We start from the raw sequence: 19899 nt of genomic DNA, 5'->3' as shown, positions 1-19899 counted from the left end.
TCAATGCAAAGGCGACGTCTTTGAAAAGATGACATACATTTCTCGCGTCGTTTATTCTGTCGCATGGCAAAAGTTTAAGAAAAGTAACGTCAAGAATCGCAGGAATAAACTTAAGTTATCGCTGTATTATCACCTATAATTGAAATAACTTAAATAGTGCAGTGCAGAGGTGTACCTAATCCTCAGACGTGTGTAACTAGGCCCTGAAAATCCTCGCGGCAAGGCCGAGATGGTCTATTGTCGACAGCAGGATGTGTGGCCGTGGCGACCTCGCGGTAATCCAACGATGCGCCCGACACGGTAGGAAATCATTTTCGGTAATGATCATCACCTTGCCGGCATAAATGTGACATACCTCGACAGTACCTTGACTAAGACATTAGACTGCAACTGCTTTAATATTTAACACTATTAGTAGGGTCGTGACTCGTAACACATAAAAGTAAACTACAATAATTAGTTATACATTTGGCCCCGGCTATTCCTCAAACAAAATAATACTATTGAAAACACAAGAGTATTAAAACTATAATTATATCAATTGAATGTTTCAAATAAAATTAATATTGACGGTCACTCTTTAGTTCAGAAGAACATATAAAACATTCTTCAATTATTTTTCATTATGCTCGGACTAGAAACTCAACATGTTCTATAAATATAGATTGACTACACAAACGATTACGATTGAGTTCAAGCAAGCCATTCAGAGGCTCTTTTGTACCATCTAACCGGATTAAACGACGTAGCAATTTAGCTTCAAGTTACCGACATATCGAGGATACCTAGACTATGAACTTTTGCATGTTATGCTCTTCTATAGAACTGCCGCCGCCGCTGCAGTTAAGCAGCTTAATGTCGCAAAAAACGCATATTTCGACACTCTCAAGGGAAACAAAATGTATATGTAGAGTTCCCGTTGACCTAGGACTATGAAATTTGACAAGTAATATCTCCTTACACTACAAGTACAGGGAAAGATCTGAAAACTATAAATTTGGACAAAAAAAAACATTAATTTTTTACGGAACCCTCGATGGGCGAGTCCGACTTGTCTTTTTTTTTAAAATATAATGGTGATAATATCATTTTGAGGTTTATTGGTTTTTTGGGTTGGTTAAGAGTATGTTAAACAAATTATTTTGACTTTTTTAAAATAAAAATGCCATGTTTACATTTACATATTAGGAGTAAAGAATATGTGCTGTTTTAAAGTATGCAGGAAGCCGGGCAGCGCTGGGGTAAAAGTCAAGTATAAATCCTGATCGGATTGTATCGCGCACGGGGCATAAATCGCGGGCCGCTGTTCCGCCTCGCGACATGGAAAGCGTTTCTTGGCCGAGATCTACGCAGATCACGCCAGATAACTCGCGAGCCGCGTGCCTTACCAAGCCGGGAACGCGGTGAAATCAAAAATACTATACACTAACTGCACTTCCAAACGGGGTCTTAATTGTTAAGAATGCCTTTTGTTCTCACTCAGTTTCTATACTATGCTTTAATTTATGCAAGTTTCACTGCAACTACAATTAACATAATCTCGTTCTAGACAGATGTTCTGACTGAAACGACTTATTTCAGGTTTGGTAACTAAGCAGGTTAGACGAAGTAGGTATGTCTGTAAGGTACCGTCGGCTTGCAAAAAGCTCTACGTGGGCTGCAAGTTGCACCTACTGCACTTCTAGTTTTACTGTGTCAAGAACAACGCCTGTCGCCCTCGCCCCCGCGCCCCGTACGGCTGCCCGGCTCGCCCGTCGCCTTTAGCCAAGTCTTGCGACAATAGAACTTTGGACGTGCGCAAGCGCTTACGAGACTTATCTGACAGTTTTTTATCAAACGACGAAGCCTTTTCTTTTTAAAGCAAAGAATCGCCACAGGCACGCAATATGTATTGTGTATACCGATCATAACAAATTTAGGTATGCATTGTTGTCCAACTGAAGAGGTAAACAGTGGAATCCAAGCGTATCGAACGCGTTGACATGACGTCAGTTAAACTTATGCATCGTCCGTTCAGATTAACATTAAGATTACCATTTTCAGTAGGCGACCTTGCAGAACACGGTTTGCAAATATTGCAAAATATCAAAATTCATAATATATCGTGTCAGCCAAAAAGAGAATTTTTGCGACGACTTTTATAACACTCTCGTGTATTATCGACATAATTGCACTTTGTTCACGATGCTCATCTCAGTGCCAATAAGCACTCATTGTCATAAATTACAGTTTCGCATTAGCAGAGTCATATCCTTGAAACCAGACATGTGATTAAAGAAATCATTCTTGCGACACGTACGCGCGATTTTCCGACAACCTACAATTACTGTCGTCGGGCCTTTGTGCGAAATATCAATTTATTGCCCTACGAGTTACATTTATCATGTAAATGACTTGGCCCTCGGCGCGCGCGCTAGTTCAACGGCCTTTTGGACAAATGCATTAGAAGCAATAACCGAGTTACGTCATCGTCAACTAAGGAACTATTAACTTAACGTTAACAAATGTCCCGATTGTACTTAATGTGTCAATTTGTCTAATAACTATCAGTTTGAACACGAGTAATAAGCGCCGCATGTGAGCTAAATTGTAAAGGTGACGTGACGTTAAATACACTTCATTAACAGGGTATTTCAAGAATTCTTAAATGCCCGTCCATCTTTTTACTTCAATGCATTATCATCTAATTAAAAATGACAACGAAGAAAATAAAACATAGCTGCATTTCGTTAACTGTGGCCGGGGATCCGTGAAGGAGGTGCGATGAAAAACTGAGCGCGAGGCACGCAAGGACAAAACAGGATTCCGCGCGCTGCGGGCCTGCGCCCGCGACGGCCGGCCCTTCCACCTTCAACCAGTCCGACTTGCATTAACAATTTTACAGTCATAGGTATTCCCGCACCTTCTAAACTTATTCTGAGTGAACGTATTCTAAATAACATGTAATGAAATATCAACGTTATATGTATTACTGTTTTTTTAACTGACTAATAAGCATTATGTGTTTGCTAGAAGTACCTTAGAATTATGATGATCAGTCAGTGATAACTTAAATGGAATATTTCAGCAACACCTGCTTTTTCAATTAACTTCTCTGTTTCCGCTACCCAAAGGTTGTTGCTGCAAAGCGATAAGGCCGCCTGTTGTCTTGCCTCTACATTTAATCAATTGTTTCTTTTGTCTTCTCGTATCTTTTTACTGAGGTGTGCCAATAAAGAGTATTCTATTTATCTATGTTTCGGGCGCGGCGATATAATTTACTAAAATATAATTTAACCTTTCGTATGCGCCTGTCAAAAATTTACCCTTTTATTTAGCAACTATGACATCTTCATGTTTAAGTTGAATTTGGTTGAATGTATATGGAGCAGATCTGCTCCTTACTTTCTCCTTTGGTTAACTCAAACACCGAAAAATCTTATCGCCAAGTCGAGCAAAACAAAGAAGCACGGCCGTAGGTACCAACCTTCTCTCGAAGCCATTAAGGCCATTTTTAACATCCTGTAATTTTATACCGGCTAAAGCTAGAACCCTGGATTTTCCGGTGATATAGAGAGCTTAATATGGCTTAGATATATTCTCAATAAGATAACATTCAATTTGAACTTGTAGTTTAGGAACTATTGCCCGTCAACGTTCCTTAGTTTTGTCATTGACGCACTCAATTATCACTGACTGATCATCATAATTCTAAGGTACTTCTAGCAGACACAGAAGCTCCAAATTTTAAACACCTTATCAAGCCATATAAACGCACACAACGCTATACTCATACTCGTATAACTATTACTCAAACTGGATTGGATATCATTAGGGTCAGCGCTATGTTCAATTAAGATTATTTAAATAATTGACGATTATTCTTATGTCATTATCTAGCGATGGGCAAGTCATTTTATGTACGAGGGTCGTTTGATAAGTTTTATTAAAAACTTTTTATAAAACTTTTTTGGTAAGTGGCATTGACACTGGCTGACACAATCTTTCAAACGAAAAATGTCGAAAATTCAGCAAGAAAAAACTTCTCGGCATTTTTTGAAATGATTTCTCACTGTGGACGAAACATGGGTCCACCATTATACGCCAGAATCTTGACTACCTAGAAAAGGGAAAGACTATCACTGGTCGTTATTTATTACGCAGACTTATTGGACAGTTTTAAAGCCGAATTGTTGGAAAAACTACCAAAATTATCCCCCACGAAAGTCCTCTTTCTTCAAGACAATGCCCCAGTGCACACCTCAACTATTGCCATGGCAAAAATTCACGAATTAGGCTTCGAGCTGGTTCCTCATGCTCCGTTTTCACCGGACTTAGCTCCGTGTGATTATTACCTATTTCCAAATTTGAAAAGATGGCTTGGAGGACAAAAATTTTTGACATTTGACTGTATCGCAGGCGTGAACGGCTATTTTGCAGACCTCGACAAATCGTATTTTTTGGAGGAGATAAAAAAATTGGTAGCTCACTGGAATAAGTGTTAGGCCCAAGGAGATTATGTTGAGAAACAAATGTAATTTGTATAAAAAAATATGTTTTTTGACTTATGTTCATATGTATTATGTTGCAATAGAAATGTAGAGTTAGGTCCAAGATACATTAATACTACCAAAAGCAACTTTTGTTGAATGATATTAGTCTGGTCTGGATCTTCAGATAAACGTAATATAACGGACTTGTTTTCTCATATTTTTTGGCCGTCCCGGGATAGGGTAGGTCACGATCACTCGGATCGCTTATTCTGATATGCGTAAATGTCAAAGTACTAGCAAAAAGGAAAAACAACGCATTCCCACGAAGAGACACGCGCCGAAGGCCGAGTGTTTAATCATGACACGTGTGACACGCTGCCATACATCGGGCTGCCAATTTGTACAACTCTCGACATGAAAACCACCTACTTAAGCACACAATAAATCGATCACTTACTTCCCTAACTCACAACTTTAGTGACACCTCTTCGAAACTTGAACCTTGCTCCCTAGTTCATGTGGTTGCTTTTCCGATGAAACAATTGCACTTCATAGGAGGTTTATAAGGTAATCAATCGAATTTGATTGGCACCTCTTGACGAGCGCCAACAAAAAGGCGCCGCCAACTCTGCGCATTCAATAAGTTTCATACATTAAGCCGGTAAAATTACTTATTTATCGTAACCATGAGCTGCCACAACATATTTTACGGAGGCTCTTGCGCCATAAGTTTCGTTTTTTCAACAGACATAGTTTCTCACTGATTTCATGCCTGTCATTAGTAGTGTTTGGGCCTTGTTGGGTTTATTCAATTTTATTGGAGAAACTAGCTAGGAATCACACAAACCTATAAAACTGGTACGCGGTGATAGTATATCTATGTACTTTCTTGTCTTCGTATACATTATTAATGGTTAAACTTTGATGGTCTGCCGCTGCTTTTCTTCACTTTTTGAAGCATTCGCCTATGTGTGCTCATCAGATGTCAATGTCTCATCTTTTTCTTATTGTTTGTCCGTTCTCTAGCCCTTTACCGCATGTCGCTCCATATATGGACGTTATAAATTCTACTCTATTGACAACTATTCAAGTTCAATAAATTCGAAAGTCATGCGGTAAAAGGCTAGGTCATATTTTGATTAATACTTTCGTTAATTCAGATTTACTTAGACAGGTTAAATTGAAATTAATAAGGGTATTGAGGACGTTTGTCATTTCCAATAGACAAGTGTTTAAGTATGGCATTTCCCGGTGTCGTAGTTCACTGGGGTCGACGGTAGCGCTGGGAGCGAGGTCGATTGATTCACCCGGCGTGGCGCGGCACGACTTCCTCAGCAGCACCGAGAACGAATCGCATCATTCAACTTTTCGTCCTTTTTATAAGTACGCTTAACGAATTAGAAATTAAAATACCTAATTTATTGTGAAGCGTTACGTTGTTAAAGATATGTCAATCCAATCGTTGCTGCCGGTTCGATATTTTTAAAACCTAGATCACAATGGGTATAGACAGTAATAAAATATGTGGTATAAAGAACTTCCATCAAATACGATTCAACCCGGACATGGTGTTTTCTGAGAGTACATGAGTCATTTAAAAAACCCAAATTGCAGTAAGAATGTTCAATCATGTTTTGGAATTTTCATTTTTTTTAATACTACGTCGGAAATTAATAGAATCAAGCGTTACTTTGCGGAAATCCATGCTAATTAAAGCGAGAAAATCTCGCGGATAAGCAAAGTAATATTTCTTGCATTAATTTACTACGTCGGTGGCAAACAAGCATACGGCCCGCCTGATGGTAAGCAGTCTCCGTAGCCTATGTACGCCTGCAATTTGAGCTCTGGTAACCTTACTCACCGTCAGGAACACAACACTATGAGTAGGGTCTAGTGTTATTTGGCTGCGGTTTTCTGTAAGGTGGAGATATGTACTTCCCCAGTTGGGCTCTGCTCTAGATCTGTAATGACATCCACTGGCTGTGCCCTACCACACAAAGCGAGATGACATTCACAATGCCCATACCTCTCTTTTGGACGTAGTTTAAGGACGTACCCGGGTCTGGGTCATTGATTTCTAAATGATTTAATGATAAGAGGTGAGTTTGATTCTAAATACCTACCTATGTACTCCAATGCAGGTGGTTCATACGTAAAATAATTTTATTAAGAGTATAGCATATAAATGTTAAGAGAGTAAATTGGGGACTACATTTGTATGTAAAAGTGGTCACGTGGCGTCGTCTTTTTTTTCTTAATGAGTGTTTAGGCAGGTAATCATATTTGTCAATTATTGTCGGTTTCGGGCTTCACTTACATATCAAAGGTTAACGGATACCAAAGTTGTAGGATCACCACCATGTCAGCTGGCGCACTGACTGTTCAGGGTACCGATCGATCTACATGTTAACAACTCTGCAATGGATATTTTTACATTGTTATATGTGTCTTATTGGTCCGTCTCTCCTTGCCCGGCAAGGGTCTCCGTTAGGTCGCCGAGTGAAGCGGCCGGCGCACTGACCGTTACATTCACGCTGCGTGCAGGTGAACGATTGAACTACATGTAACAATAATTCTGCAATGGATAGTTTTCTCACGGAAAAAATCGTGACTTACCAAAGGCAAATAACAGTAAAAAGGAACAACAAATAGAAGGACTATACTTTGAAGAGCGTTCATCTTTGGGACCAAACCAAAATAGTGATTTTGACGACAGAACGGCGTGGATCCGTTGAATCGCCGTCTCATCTTGTGTCGGATTCGGCACTTTACCCCGGAACCTAATTTCTAACCTCTTAAAAATTTTCATCGAGCGTGCTCATGTCGCCGCCGGTACGAAATTACAAGAAGTTTTGTCTTATTTATCAGACTGCGGTGAAATTAGCAGAACGCGGTGGTTAAAAGACAAATTATTTTTTATTCTTGTAATTTGAATTCTTAAGCCTTTACCGCATGTTTTCCCAAACATGGTTATAAATTATATTCTATTGACAGGTAAGTATTCAAATTTAAACAAATAAATGCTTCTACACATCATGCAGTAAATGGTTAAAACAAATAATATCCCATGTTAATTGACCCAGGTAACGCGAAGCATCTCTGTTTCAGCTTGAGAAATAATGCTTTCTTATGTCCGGCTATTTCGCCACTAAAGGTCGCATTACGTACTCAACCGATTCTAGTGCTTTTTTTATGAATTATATTTTTGGAGTTCTCCCTGTGGCAGTTCTAGTCATGGGGTTCGCGAGGTCTGTTGCTCACTGAGGTCCCAGCACTGTGAACAAATATAATAGGAACTTCCTACTAGGAAGGCTCCATATCGAAATAGGTAAACTTTACTAAACGTTAATATCCCGTAATGTCATTCTTTATATCTCAATGTTTTAAGTAACCACATACCTAATTAGGTTACAATATAATTACGGGTTGTGGTTAAACTGATATGTTTGGAGGTCGTTTCCTACATACGCTAACAGTTTCTAAGTATGTCTACTAGTTAAGTAGATATGACCTGCGTCATATTCATTATGCGTTTATCTATGACGATGTCATTTACTTCGTAATTGAAAGGAAATTCAAGTCATTTACTATAATTAATTGAAAAACTGCGCGACTAACACAAATAGGCACTAAGGCTTTTTATGTTTCGTAGGTACGGTCACGTCTGAAAATATAGATACGGACAAAGGGCCAAAAATATGTTTACACTATCCTAATATATGGGCCATTATAATTTCAGAAGTTCTGACGATCTACAACGTCATAATAGTGGCGTTTTACATTGATTGTCGAGTATGTTTATATACATTTTGTTTAATAAATCAAGGAACTAAAATAAAAAAATTTGAGCATTAGATAAAAATGGATTATATTCTTATTTTATTCTATTAGGATCTCAATGATCTGCTAGTGTGTCAGAAGTGAGCATAATATACTGTTTTTGTGGTTAAAACACTACAAATATTGGTAAGAAGTATCAGGAATCCCAGAACTAATAAAACTCACACAGAAAAAATGTGCTAACATCACAGAATACTTAAAAAGGTTTACTTTTGTTGATTTTAGGACATGGGTTAGGTTTGCTTTGCGCTACTAGAGGCGCCATCTGTGAGCAAGTAACGAAACAACGAAACTACAGTAACGGAGTTGATACAATTTCCCTGACTTTGCTAACAGAATATACGTGGCGCTAATAGAGGGCGCCACTCAACCATACTGTATATATGCGCTTTACTTTATTGACCAATATAGGTACGTAAACGAGTAAATAAATGCTATTTTATTACAATATGTCACATTCAGTAATAGCTTGAATAGTAATAATTTAACCCCAGAGCAAATTGCTGCAGTTATTGTTACTGTAATGGATTGCATCAAATTACATGTTGGTTTTCACTTTCACTTGCCAGTTACTCAATGTAAACACACTAAGTGAGTTAAATAGATTAAGCATTGAATTAATTGAATCTTTCTAAAACTAAGAATCATTAAAGCCCTTAGACTTGATTCTGAAATACTTATTTTTTGCTGGTGTCCACTAAAGATTCTACAATTGCATTATGGTTGTATAGAGAAGAGCACTAACCTGTCATTATCTCTGCTACGTTTTCTATGTGATTCCTCCTTCTCCCGGTCGCCGTCGTCCAGCCGCCTCCGCTTCGCCTCGTAAGACCTGGAGCGGGACCGCGAGTGCGACGCGTAGTGCTTCCTACGGGTTCGCGGCATCTGTAACCATTGGTTCATGTCGTAACTGGTGCCCTTGGCAAATCGATTGTTGTACCCTGTACCATCTCTATGGCTTTATGCTGTGGCAATTGTGTCAATAGTTGTGAAAACAATGGTATTTTACAACTATGTATTTGCATGGCTGAAGCTAGTGACAATGGCTCAAGGATGTGAAATTGCAACAAAAAATCTTGTATTAATGTAATAAATGTATAAGGACCTAACACATTGTACAATAATTACTGAATTATATGAAGTTCAAGGGTTTGTTGCATAACAAAACCATGTACAGAAGTCTCTTTTAAAAACAAGAAATGAGGCATCTGCTTGTATTAAAGTGGTAAAAGGTTATGCATAAGGTTCTAGTTCTAATGCAAACAATTAATTAAAAAAAGTTATTATGTTATAAGATGTATAATGCTTTTAGTAATAAAAAACAGTTGTATTTAATAAAATACATTTTGTTAATGGAAACATTAAAATGCAATGTAAACTAGGGTGTGAAACTATAATTATGAAGATGTATTTAATCAGTACATGTCTATCCACCCAATGTGCCAATTGTCATTAAACATATTATGACAATGATCCAGATAAGACTGTTGTGGAGTACCCTGTTTATTCTTTAGTAAAATTCTACACATGGCAATTATTTCTACTATTTTTCTATACTAATTTCACTAATATTAAAAACAGATTGAAAAGTATAAAAAAACATGTATTTTTAATATGAACTGCAACTGCAGCAGTGGGTGCAAAAAGCAAACGACAATGGGAGAGGCCCGACAAAGCTCCAATAATCTAAACACCTTATTGTCATTAGGTTAACAACAAAGTAAACTCATGTTCAATAGCTTTAACACATTCACTGCCTGGAACCCACCTGGTAGGCGCTCGTGAACTTTGTTCAGATGCCGGACAACCCACTGGGCAGGTTGTTTTGTACGCAGCTATAGACCACCGGTTTCTGGGGTAGTGCGCCTTTTTTTGTCTGGCAGTGAATGTGTTAACTTAACAACCTACAACTTCATTGAAATTAACTAAATGACAATATATGTATATTTTGAAGCAATTGTTGCTAGCACAAGCAAAACCTGTAATTTTTAAAGCCTCAAATAAATAATTTGACTTTAATTTGCAGGCCTATCCTTTTGTTACAATTTTTTATGCTAAAAATTGCAAGACGAGGGCCAGTACAGATGGACTGCAACTTGTATGGGAACTGCACGCCAACTGCAACATTGTATGGGAACTGCACGCCAACTGCAACTTGTATGGGAACTGCACGCCAACTGCAACATTGACATGCAGTTCCCATACAAATTGCAGTCTGTCTGTATTGGCCCTTAAGACGACAACTGAACCAGAATAATGGTGTTATTTATGAACCATCATTAAAACTTCTCATTTATTGACTTTGTACATCAACATTTTATTCAATTTGATTTGTAAATAGGGTATTGTTTATATTGTTCAGGTATTAGGCTGTTTAGTTACTTTGACCATAGCAATGTTCTTAATTTCAAATTTGATTTTCAATTTCTTAAAATTGAAAAGGCAGTGTATTTTAAAATATCATTCACTTAATCATCAGTTTCCCTGCATCTCGCCGCACTAATACACATACCCTAGTTTGGACTTTAATGTGTACATTTCAAGTAAATAAATGGGAAGTCACAAAGTTCCAATGTCTGCTGAAAACATTGTTGACATGTGAAGAATAATAATAAAAGAGGTAATGCTCAATTTAGATCTTGCTGAATTACCTATTATGAAGTTAACCATCAAAGAATAGTAATATGTTGGGTTTGAAGAGTTAATAGATGTAGGACCTCCAGAAGACTTGCCTAATATTAGACATCAAATATATGTTCTATGAGCTGCAAAACAGAACTCCAATCATTAAGAGTGGGTATGCACTTTTGCGGCTGTGTGTAGAAGCATAATTTCACTCATAGATAATGAATACATATATTTGATATCTATGTTTAGGTAATGTTCCCGAATGTCCTAATGTAAAAATTTAAGGTAAGGCAGTGTTAAAATATGTTCAGTGGTGGACAGATGAGCCTGCCGCTATGCAATTAAAAGAGAAAGCTTTGATCACAAAACCAAGTTAACCATCAAAGAATAGTAATATGTTGGGTTTGAAGAGTTAATAGATGTAGGACCTCCAGAAGACTTGCTTAATATTAGACATCAAATATATGTTCTATGAGCTGCAAAACAGAATTCCAATCATTAAGAGTGGGTATGCACTTTTGCGGCTGTGTGTAGAAGCATAATTTCACTCATAGATAATGAATACATATATTTGATGTCTATGTTTAGGTAATCTTCCCGAATGTCCTAATGTAAAAATTTAAGGTAAGGCAGTGTTAAAATATGTACAGTGGTGGACAGATGAGCCTGCCGCTATGTAATTAAAAGAGAAAGCTTTGATCACAAAACCATTCATGCTGTATGAGCCTGTCAAAAATAATAACAATGAATGTTTGCCCGGTTAGCATCATGAATGTAACAGAATGAATATTTTTGACAGGGTCACTATTTTACTTACAATAAGGAAAGTACAGCGGTACCTTCACTTACCATAAATCGGATACCAAAACTCCTATCCAATGAGAAAAAGCTGAAAAACATAAACTTATTTAACCAGTGGAATTGCACCCCCAGGTATTATAGCAGACTGATAGGTCATGCCAAATAGGTCTAACAGCAAGGATTCTGGAAAACCCGTCTATTGGGATTGTGCATCTCAGGTTTCTAGCCATGCAAATCAATCTTAAGTGTTTATAAAAATAAACTTGCTGAACAGGAATAACATATCTAACTATTATCATTACTTACATTTATAGATGTATTATAATGGTTATTAAATGATGTTTCTACTTATCAAAGTACAAAGCAGTAAACTCTTTAGAAATTAATATTTTCTATGAACACTGCTTAGGTTTTTAAGACAAATACAATGTACTTCTTGTCGTGATATTTTAGTAATGTATACTTTTAAATTTCAACAGAAGGCTTAAATCTACTCGAATATACCAATTAGATACCAAAATAAACTTTCCAGTTTAACTCTCTAGCCTGAGAAGGAAGAACATATTAAAGTCATATCATAATATTAAACAACGACATAAATCAAGGACATCAAACTATTTGGAAACATTACTTTAACTACGACAACAACATATTTCTACGCCTAAAACGACACTAAGCATAAAATAACTGAATCCATTAGATAAACGTCAATAGTTATTTACATGCTACGCTAACGCCATGTTGGTTTCCAAGTTGGTAGGAACTATAGGGTACGCTTATCTAGAAAGTAACAAATTCTTCTAACTCACCCTCAATTCACGTAAATACTTCAATTTACACCAAAGTTGATGGCTAAAAGTTGTAACGCAGTTCCAAGTTCGTGATGCAGAGCCTTGTAGAATGTTTCCTCGCAACAAGGGCCCGAACATCGATCCGAATCCAAGCACTTTGTTGGTTGGCTGAACAGCACTGCAATGGCGTAGTCTGTCAATTTAGTCAAGCCACGTACTTATAAATAATAAATTATGAATTGTAAACTAATATAAATGACTAGTTACAAAAATAATATATTTTCTTAAAAATAACGTTATATTTTCCTAGAAAATATAAATCGAGGTAATAAATTAAATTATGTCAAATTGATACAAAACCGGAAAAGGAACTATGGGTTGCCATAGGACCAGTTGTATTGCTAGCTGTAATGCTAGTGTTCTTGTGCGTTGCTAGCTTTGTGCGCACATTAAAATATTGTTTAAAGTAAAAATAAATCAATCAATAGATTCAAAAAGATTTGCAGAAAATCACAACTTTCAATAGGTATGCAGGTAGGAATATATTTTTCTTACTGCACAACATGCAATACATTATTATATTACGAGTAAATTACGAGGTTTGACATTGTTGACTTGTAAGATGTCACCATGACGCACAGTCTTTTAAAACATTCCAAAAAGTGAACCGGTCTTTTTATTCCACATTATGATAGAATACCTACCTATTAACTACATTTCTAAGTGTCGCCCCCCTGCTTTGCACTGTCTGGGCTGTCTAAATTGCTGACAACTTATCTTGGTCTGACTCTACCATCACTGTAAACTTGTATACCTAAGTAAACTAAGTATGATTTTTAAATACAAGGTTAAATGATATGCTTTTGCCGTTAAAAATATTATATACATTATAACTTTGTAAACTTTACAATATTATTGTAATTTTGTAGTACATAGTAATAAATAATTGGATAGAATTTACCGATAAACCGTTAAATACCGTATATTAATAGGAACTTCATAAGTACTAAATATTTACCGACTGAATTTCCTAGTCTAGAATTTCAACGCTACAGGTACGTGTTAAAGGTAGAACCATAGAACTAATTGTATGTACCTAACCTTTTACTTACTTAAAATTCATTGGCACAGTTGCGAAGCGATACGCACATTCGCCACAAAACCACTGTAAATTAATATGGTAAAATAATAAAGCATTTTAAACTGTTTAACTTCAATATTAATTGGGCGATGCCATTTCCTGATAAGATAAGTTTAGCAGTGAGATAAACTACTACTGAGAGATAAGATACGAGATGTAGTAGATGGTGGATCGAGTACTACGGTGTAATTAGTATGACTTATTGTAGCCAATATTTTCAAGGTTGTAAGAAGAAAAAAAATGTTCTTACCCTAAACATAGGTTCTCATCTTTACACAGAGGCGCATTGCGATTTGACTTGTTGGTGCGACTCGCGCAAGCTAAATGTATTTTTAAAACATGTATCTAAACTCCCAAACTATAGTTCTCGCGATTTACATATAAAGGAGTAAAATACTTAAGTATAAGACGTACAGGCTTTCATTAAAAAGACGTGATTCAGTAGGCAAGAGGAGGAGTAGAGTGAGAGTAGGTATCTCATAAAATCTTGATAGCGTGATTCAAACTACATTGAACAACGCCACCTAGCGTGCGATTTGTAAACCTCACAAATTCTGTACTGGTCTGAGGTCAATGATACCACGAAAAACTTAGGGTTAGGATTTTACTAGGTACTTACTCGTAACAGCGCCATCTAGCGTTTAATTAGCAGAAAGAATGCACAGACAGACGGACATGACGAATCTATAAGGGTTCCGTTTTTTGCCATTTGGCTACGGAACCCTAAAAATAAACAAATACTTATGTCGTTTGATTATCCGTTTATGGTAATTAAGGCCCGTACATGCAATGCCGTTGACAAAAAAAATATATCACGCTTCATAGGGTTGATTCTAATTAGTTTTTTCGTATACATAGGTAATAAAATAAAATAAATTAATCATTTGTTAACCTCTTTAGTTGACTGATATAGATACTTGACAATTAGTACAAAAACGTTTGACCTTCATCTTATTGTCACAACTAAATACCTAATACTTAGGTTGTTAGTTGGGGTTGTCGTTGAAATTCAAGATGGTAAAGACTTGGACGAGTAAACCAGTATTGACCGGCCATTAACAGGCGCTCCCCTCTGCCAAAAAACCCCGGCCGCCGGTCATAGAGGTTATCTAAAACTAGTTGTCACACGTCATGTGCCATTCAGCAAACGTCAGTGTAAGCGGAATTACAGGAGTTGACAAGTAACCGTCAAAAATATTTTTGACACACACTTTTATTGCCGACTGCACTTTCTCTTTTTTGTATGTCTATCAAGTACTTCTGGAAACCTTTCAAATGAGCCTAAATTAAATGTGCTTACGTATCCCATCGAAGAGTTCCTTTGGCTACCTTCTGACTGCATCATCAGATCAGCTCCATGTTACATTGCATTGTCATCGGAAATACGGAAGTATACCAAATTTCAGCTCAAACAGACACCAGGAAGTGGTTCAAATTTAAGTTACAAGATTTGAAGCACATATATATTATCTATATGTAGATTTATACAAAGAAGATACGCGGTGAAGCTAAATAATAATAAGAATAAAAGTGTGTAAAATGCCGAATGCAGGGTGTTCTCGTGCAAAAACAGATCCGAAAACTCTAGACTACAAAAAAGATAAAGTTTCTTTTCATCTGTAAGTACTATTACATCTAAATATTATCAAATAGTGCACTAACTTTGCAAAAAACTAAAAAATATTTTCAATCTGAAACGGTACTAGATCTAAATTTAGGGTAATTTTTAAAGATGACTTTCTAATTATTTATATCGGTATAACTTCTAATTTGCGTTGATTATTATTATATAATTTATATCAAACATTATAATATATATCTATCAAATCGATTTCAAGATATATATAAGAACCATAAAAAATACACGTTCCTATCATAGTTTCGTCCCCATCTCTAAAAATTGAAAGTGCGACGTTTTTTAACCCCAGAAAACTTCGAAACAGCAAAAGTTGCCAAATAATGTAAATTATACATTTTTTAAAATAAATATAGTGAATTTGAAGCTTTTGGGTTATATTTAATGTTTTTTTCATTAGTTGCCATAAATAGAAGAGTTTGTATAATTTGTCAAAATATATGAATACGATTATTGCATGAGATTAGCTTAAAAAAATCATATTTCCCAATTATTCTACGATGATGAAATTTATTTACCAGTATAAAAAGATCAAGTACATTATATTCTAAAAAAAAGTAACTCTTGATGTGCAATAGGGTTGCCACAGAAAATAGTTAAAAGTCGTAAAAATGGACCAAAAGAAGTGAACATTTTAGATGGCCACCATTTTGTTTGTAGTTGGTTTAGCTAACTTTTTTCATACAATATAAAATACTTATTTCAAGTCTAATCATTAAGAAATAAGAATTATATTAAATTCGCGAAAAGCGATTATAAGAAAGCGCTGTGCCTCCTTACTTGATAGGTTGTTAGGGAGTCCGAACAGCATCCTGAAGGTGTTTGCCAGGAGGTGGGACTCACCGATGATGCGTAGATGGATCAGTCTGCACTCCAGTTTCGTAAATTATGAGTGTTAGTTATAAGATTATTTAATTCAATTTAAATGCTTATTATTTTATTTCTGTTCATTATTATATTATGATTTTTTATTAATTTAAATTTTTTGCCAGTGAAGAATTTGTACTGAATAATATAATTATAATTATTGCAATTTGATTAGTTTTTAGATGTATAATTAATGCTGATATGTCTGAATTATTTTTAATGAAATGATTTATATATTGTAATTAATGCTGACATGTTTGAATTATTTTAATGAATTGATTTTTATATTTTAATTGGTGCTGACATGTTTGAATTATTATTATTATTTTTAATTTGTTTATTTTTTCATATCACATTTTATCATATCAAAGTGTACGTATTGCTCACCCGGTATTGTATAGTCCTAGCCCTAAGTATACGTGTTGCATGGTAGATTATAGGAAATTGTAATAGTCATAGTCATAGTTTAACATTATTATTTAAGTCTGTTACTAACACTTATATGGGCTATGCCTGAATTAAACGATTATTTAATTTAATTTAATTTAATCAAATTAAGAAAGATTTATTTGGTTACCTATTCTAAATCAAAAGTTAGAGCATACAACAAGCAGGAATTTGACCCGATTTTTTCTTCGAATGGATACTGCTCTAAAATTAAAACAAAAAAAATGGTGGTGGCTTATCTTTCCTGATACCATATGGATAGTTCTCAATTTTTTTATTCAAATTAAAAATCACACGGTGTACCCCATTTGTCATCAGATGGAATGGCCCAAAACGCGTCCCTTTCGGCCGCGTATGTAACCGAGTTTTGTAACCAGATACAAAATAAGAAAATTTACTCTTTTCTCATAACCAGTCTCTATGGTGCGACTCCGTCCGTCCGTCTGTCTGTCTGTCTGTCACATCGCTATATATGTCGAGAACCACTTAAGCTATCGATTGAAATTTGGAATAGTTATGAACAACGCTAACCTAGACGCATTAAAAGTAATATTAATTTATTTATTTTATATTAAATGTGGAAAATGCCCAATAGGTCAAGTGGGGTATCATTTGAAAGAGCTCAAATTGTACGTTACAAAAAATTCATACAAAAAAAATTGATTTATGAAGTAAAATATGAAAAAAATACCGTCCCCCCCCCCCCCCCCTTCCGTCCGAAGTTTACCGATGAAAAATTATGAATTTTTTTCATAGTATTAACATTATAATCAAAAATATAATCAGACCTCTATCTTCCTAACTTTTTTTTTTATTAACAAAAAACCTTTCCAATTTCAGTTTGCAATTTAACCAACTTTACGTGTGTTTATTACACCTGAAATTTCTATGAGATTACATAAATACACGTGTTTTCAAATAAAAGTTTTTTTTTTTAAATCGGTTCACATGATAGAGAATTATCCTCAAAAAACCAACGTACATTACATCGCGCAAATTAGTTAGATAATTTGCCGATAGATGGCGCTGTACACAAATATTCGCTGTACACAATTCTGTTCATAAGTCTTTCGCCTTTATAATTCAAACACGAGATAATTCAAAGTTTGTACGGAACCCTCAGTGCGCGAGTAAAACGAACTCGCTCTTGCCCGGTTTTATCTGCAGGCAAGCAGAAATTACGTAACTTTTTGTCTAATATCCTGCGGATCCTGCCCATGCCTATGCAGGACGTAATTAAATTATCTACATCTTGAAAGCATCTACTAATACTGTCGAAGAAATAGTTTTTGTTTACCCAGGCTGTTTTACAGAAGGGTTTATGCCTTGTCCCTAAATCCTAAGGGTCAAGGTCGCCGGAGTCTAATTGGCGGTTTTTTGTGCCTCAGGGGTGTCGTTCACGTCGCTTCCCGAGTACTGGAGAATCGAAGGCCCAGGCGAATAAATAACGAATTCACTGCCAGCGCGACCGCCAGCTACGTGCTACGCTTATGGCTGACTATATATTTTTTTCCGACTTGTAGCGAAAAGCGCCTACGAACAAAGAACCCGCCTAGCGGGCCGCTGGCAGTGAACATGTTAAGGCAGTCTTCACATTGGATGCGGATCCGCACGCTGCAGCGGTGTGTGAGCTGAATATATAGTAAAGTAGTCATGGAATTTTATTTATGTGCCATTTCGTACCGTGATGATGATGATGATGACAATCAATATGAAAGCCCTAAGTAAATGTCCTATTTGGAATCTCATAGACTTAAGTATGCCATTATTATCACTGTGAAAAGGTACAAAATGGTAAATTGTATTTCGGTTGTTAGAGCGTTTTCGGACCCGTTATCGGATAAATGGATCAAATTTTTGGTTCAAAGTTATCTGTAGAACAATAAACAGTTAAACAATAAATAAATATAAAAACCGCTTATAAAACTTTTACTTCTTATTAGATAGGGCTAGTTGGGATCTCGGAGGCAAGACAACAAACAAGTCTAGGAAGCAAGGAACGACTGCAGCACCCCACAGACTAAGCAAGTCTTCAAAGACCATGAATGTCTTAGGCCCTAGGATCTACAATGCCCTGCCTAATGATATTAAAATATCAGAGAGTTGCAATATGTTTAATAACAAACTAAAAAAATGGCTTACTGATAAGACCTTTTATACTGTTATGGATTTCTTAGTGTTTGACAAAAATAATTAATGTATTACCAAAATAACAATGTATTTGATGACATGATATTTCATTTATGACTTACATATTGGTTTAAATTGTAAATTTTATTTTATTAGACATAACGATTTTATTGTACTTTTAATTCTAAACATATATAGATATATTTTTTTTTACTACTTCCAATGATTTAAATGTATTTTCTGTTGTTGACATGTAATATCTTAAGAATATTATCAATAAATGAGTATGAGTATGAGTATTACACCCGATAACGTATCGGACAATGTTTAAACCAGTGCCGGATTAAGACATTTTGGTGCCCTAAGCATTTCTAGACCATGGTGCCCCCTCATCAAGATTACATTGAATTTTCTTGGTAAATTGAGTGACGTTTATTGCCGCATTACTTCTGAGAATAGAATTTTCAATCCGTCACATCATTTTATCACGGAAATTGACAGAACTGCAGTATTAAGGTCAAGTGTAAGCAAATTCGAAGACCGTGCTCGCATAAGTCCGGAGGCCAAGCTAACCATGGTCCAAGTGTAAGCGAAGACGTAAGACATAGGCAGTATTCCGCACAGGATTTTGGAACCTCTAGAGCTTTCCTGTGAAGCTCATTCATGTGAGGGCAAAGGCCGAGCTTCAGTAGGGGCTTAGCCATTGGCCATTGGTTTTTGTCAGAACAAGTACCAATGGCCACAAATGTTTTAAATAAATATTTAATAAATAATAAATATTTTAGGACATTATTACACAAATTGACTAAGTCCCACAGTAAGCTCAATAAGGCTTGTGTTGAGGGTACTTAGACAACGATATATATAATATATAAATATTTATAAATACTTAAATACATAGAAAACACCCATGACTCAGGAACAAATATCCATGCTCATTACAAGAATAAATGCCCTTACCAGGATTTGAACCCGGGACCATCAGCTTCGTAGGCAGGGTCACTACCCACTAGGCCAAACCGGTCGCCAAAATAGCAAATTATTGTTTACGAAAACGGGACTTAATAGGGTAAGTTTTAAAATTACCTCTGACCCGACGTTTCAAGGACGGCGTTGTCCCCATGGTCTCGGAGAAGACTGTGTAAA

At 36.0% G+C, this 19899-nt stretch overlaps 1 protein-coding gene and 1 long non-coding RNA gene across 3 annotated transcripts in view; one reads left to right on the top strand and one right to left on the bottom strand.

Moving 5' to 3' along the window:
* LOC133515902 (serine/threonine-protein kinase Doa) overlaps positions 1-12709 on the bottom strand; it is a 76734-nt gene extending 64025 nt beyond the window's left edge. The window contains exons 1-3 of one of the 2 annotated variants that reach the window (XM_061848541.1): positions 12551-12683; positions 11790-11829; positions 9058-9197 (exon numbers count right to left, since the gene is read on the bottom strand). In XM_061848541.1, coding sequence (XP_061704525.1) covers positions 9058-9197; positions 11790-11792 — 143 coding nt within the window. In that variant the 5' untranslated portion in view covers positions 11793-11829; positions 12551-12683. Of the gene's footprint in view, positions 1-9057; positions 9198-11789; positions 11830-12550 lie in introns of both variants that reach the window. The other variant, XM_061848540.1, reaches the window with a different exon arrangement.
* Positions 12710-12781: 72 nt separating this feature from the next.
* LOC133515908 (uncharacterized) lies at positions 12782-19080 on the top strand. Its single transcript, XR_009799133.1, has 3 exons — positions 12782-13066; positions 18012-18245; positions 18567-19080. It is a non-coding gene; the product is annotated as an uncharacterized LOC133515908 (long non-coding RNA).
* The last annotated feature ends 819 nt before the right edge of the window (positions 19081-19899 follow it).

This window comes from Cydia pomonella, chromosome 3 (genome assembly GCF_033807575.1).
Source record: "Cydia pomonella isolate Wapato2018A chromosome 3, ilCydPomo1, whole genome shotgun sequence".
Classification (NCBI taxonomy): Eukaryota; Metazoa; Arthropoda; class Insecta; order Lepidoptera; family Tortricidae; genus Cydia; species Cydia pomonella.
Note: the sequence above shows the minus strand (reverse complement) of the source record. Positions and strands in the feature narration are given on the sequence as shown.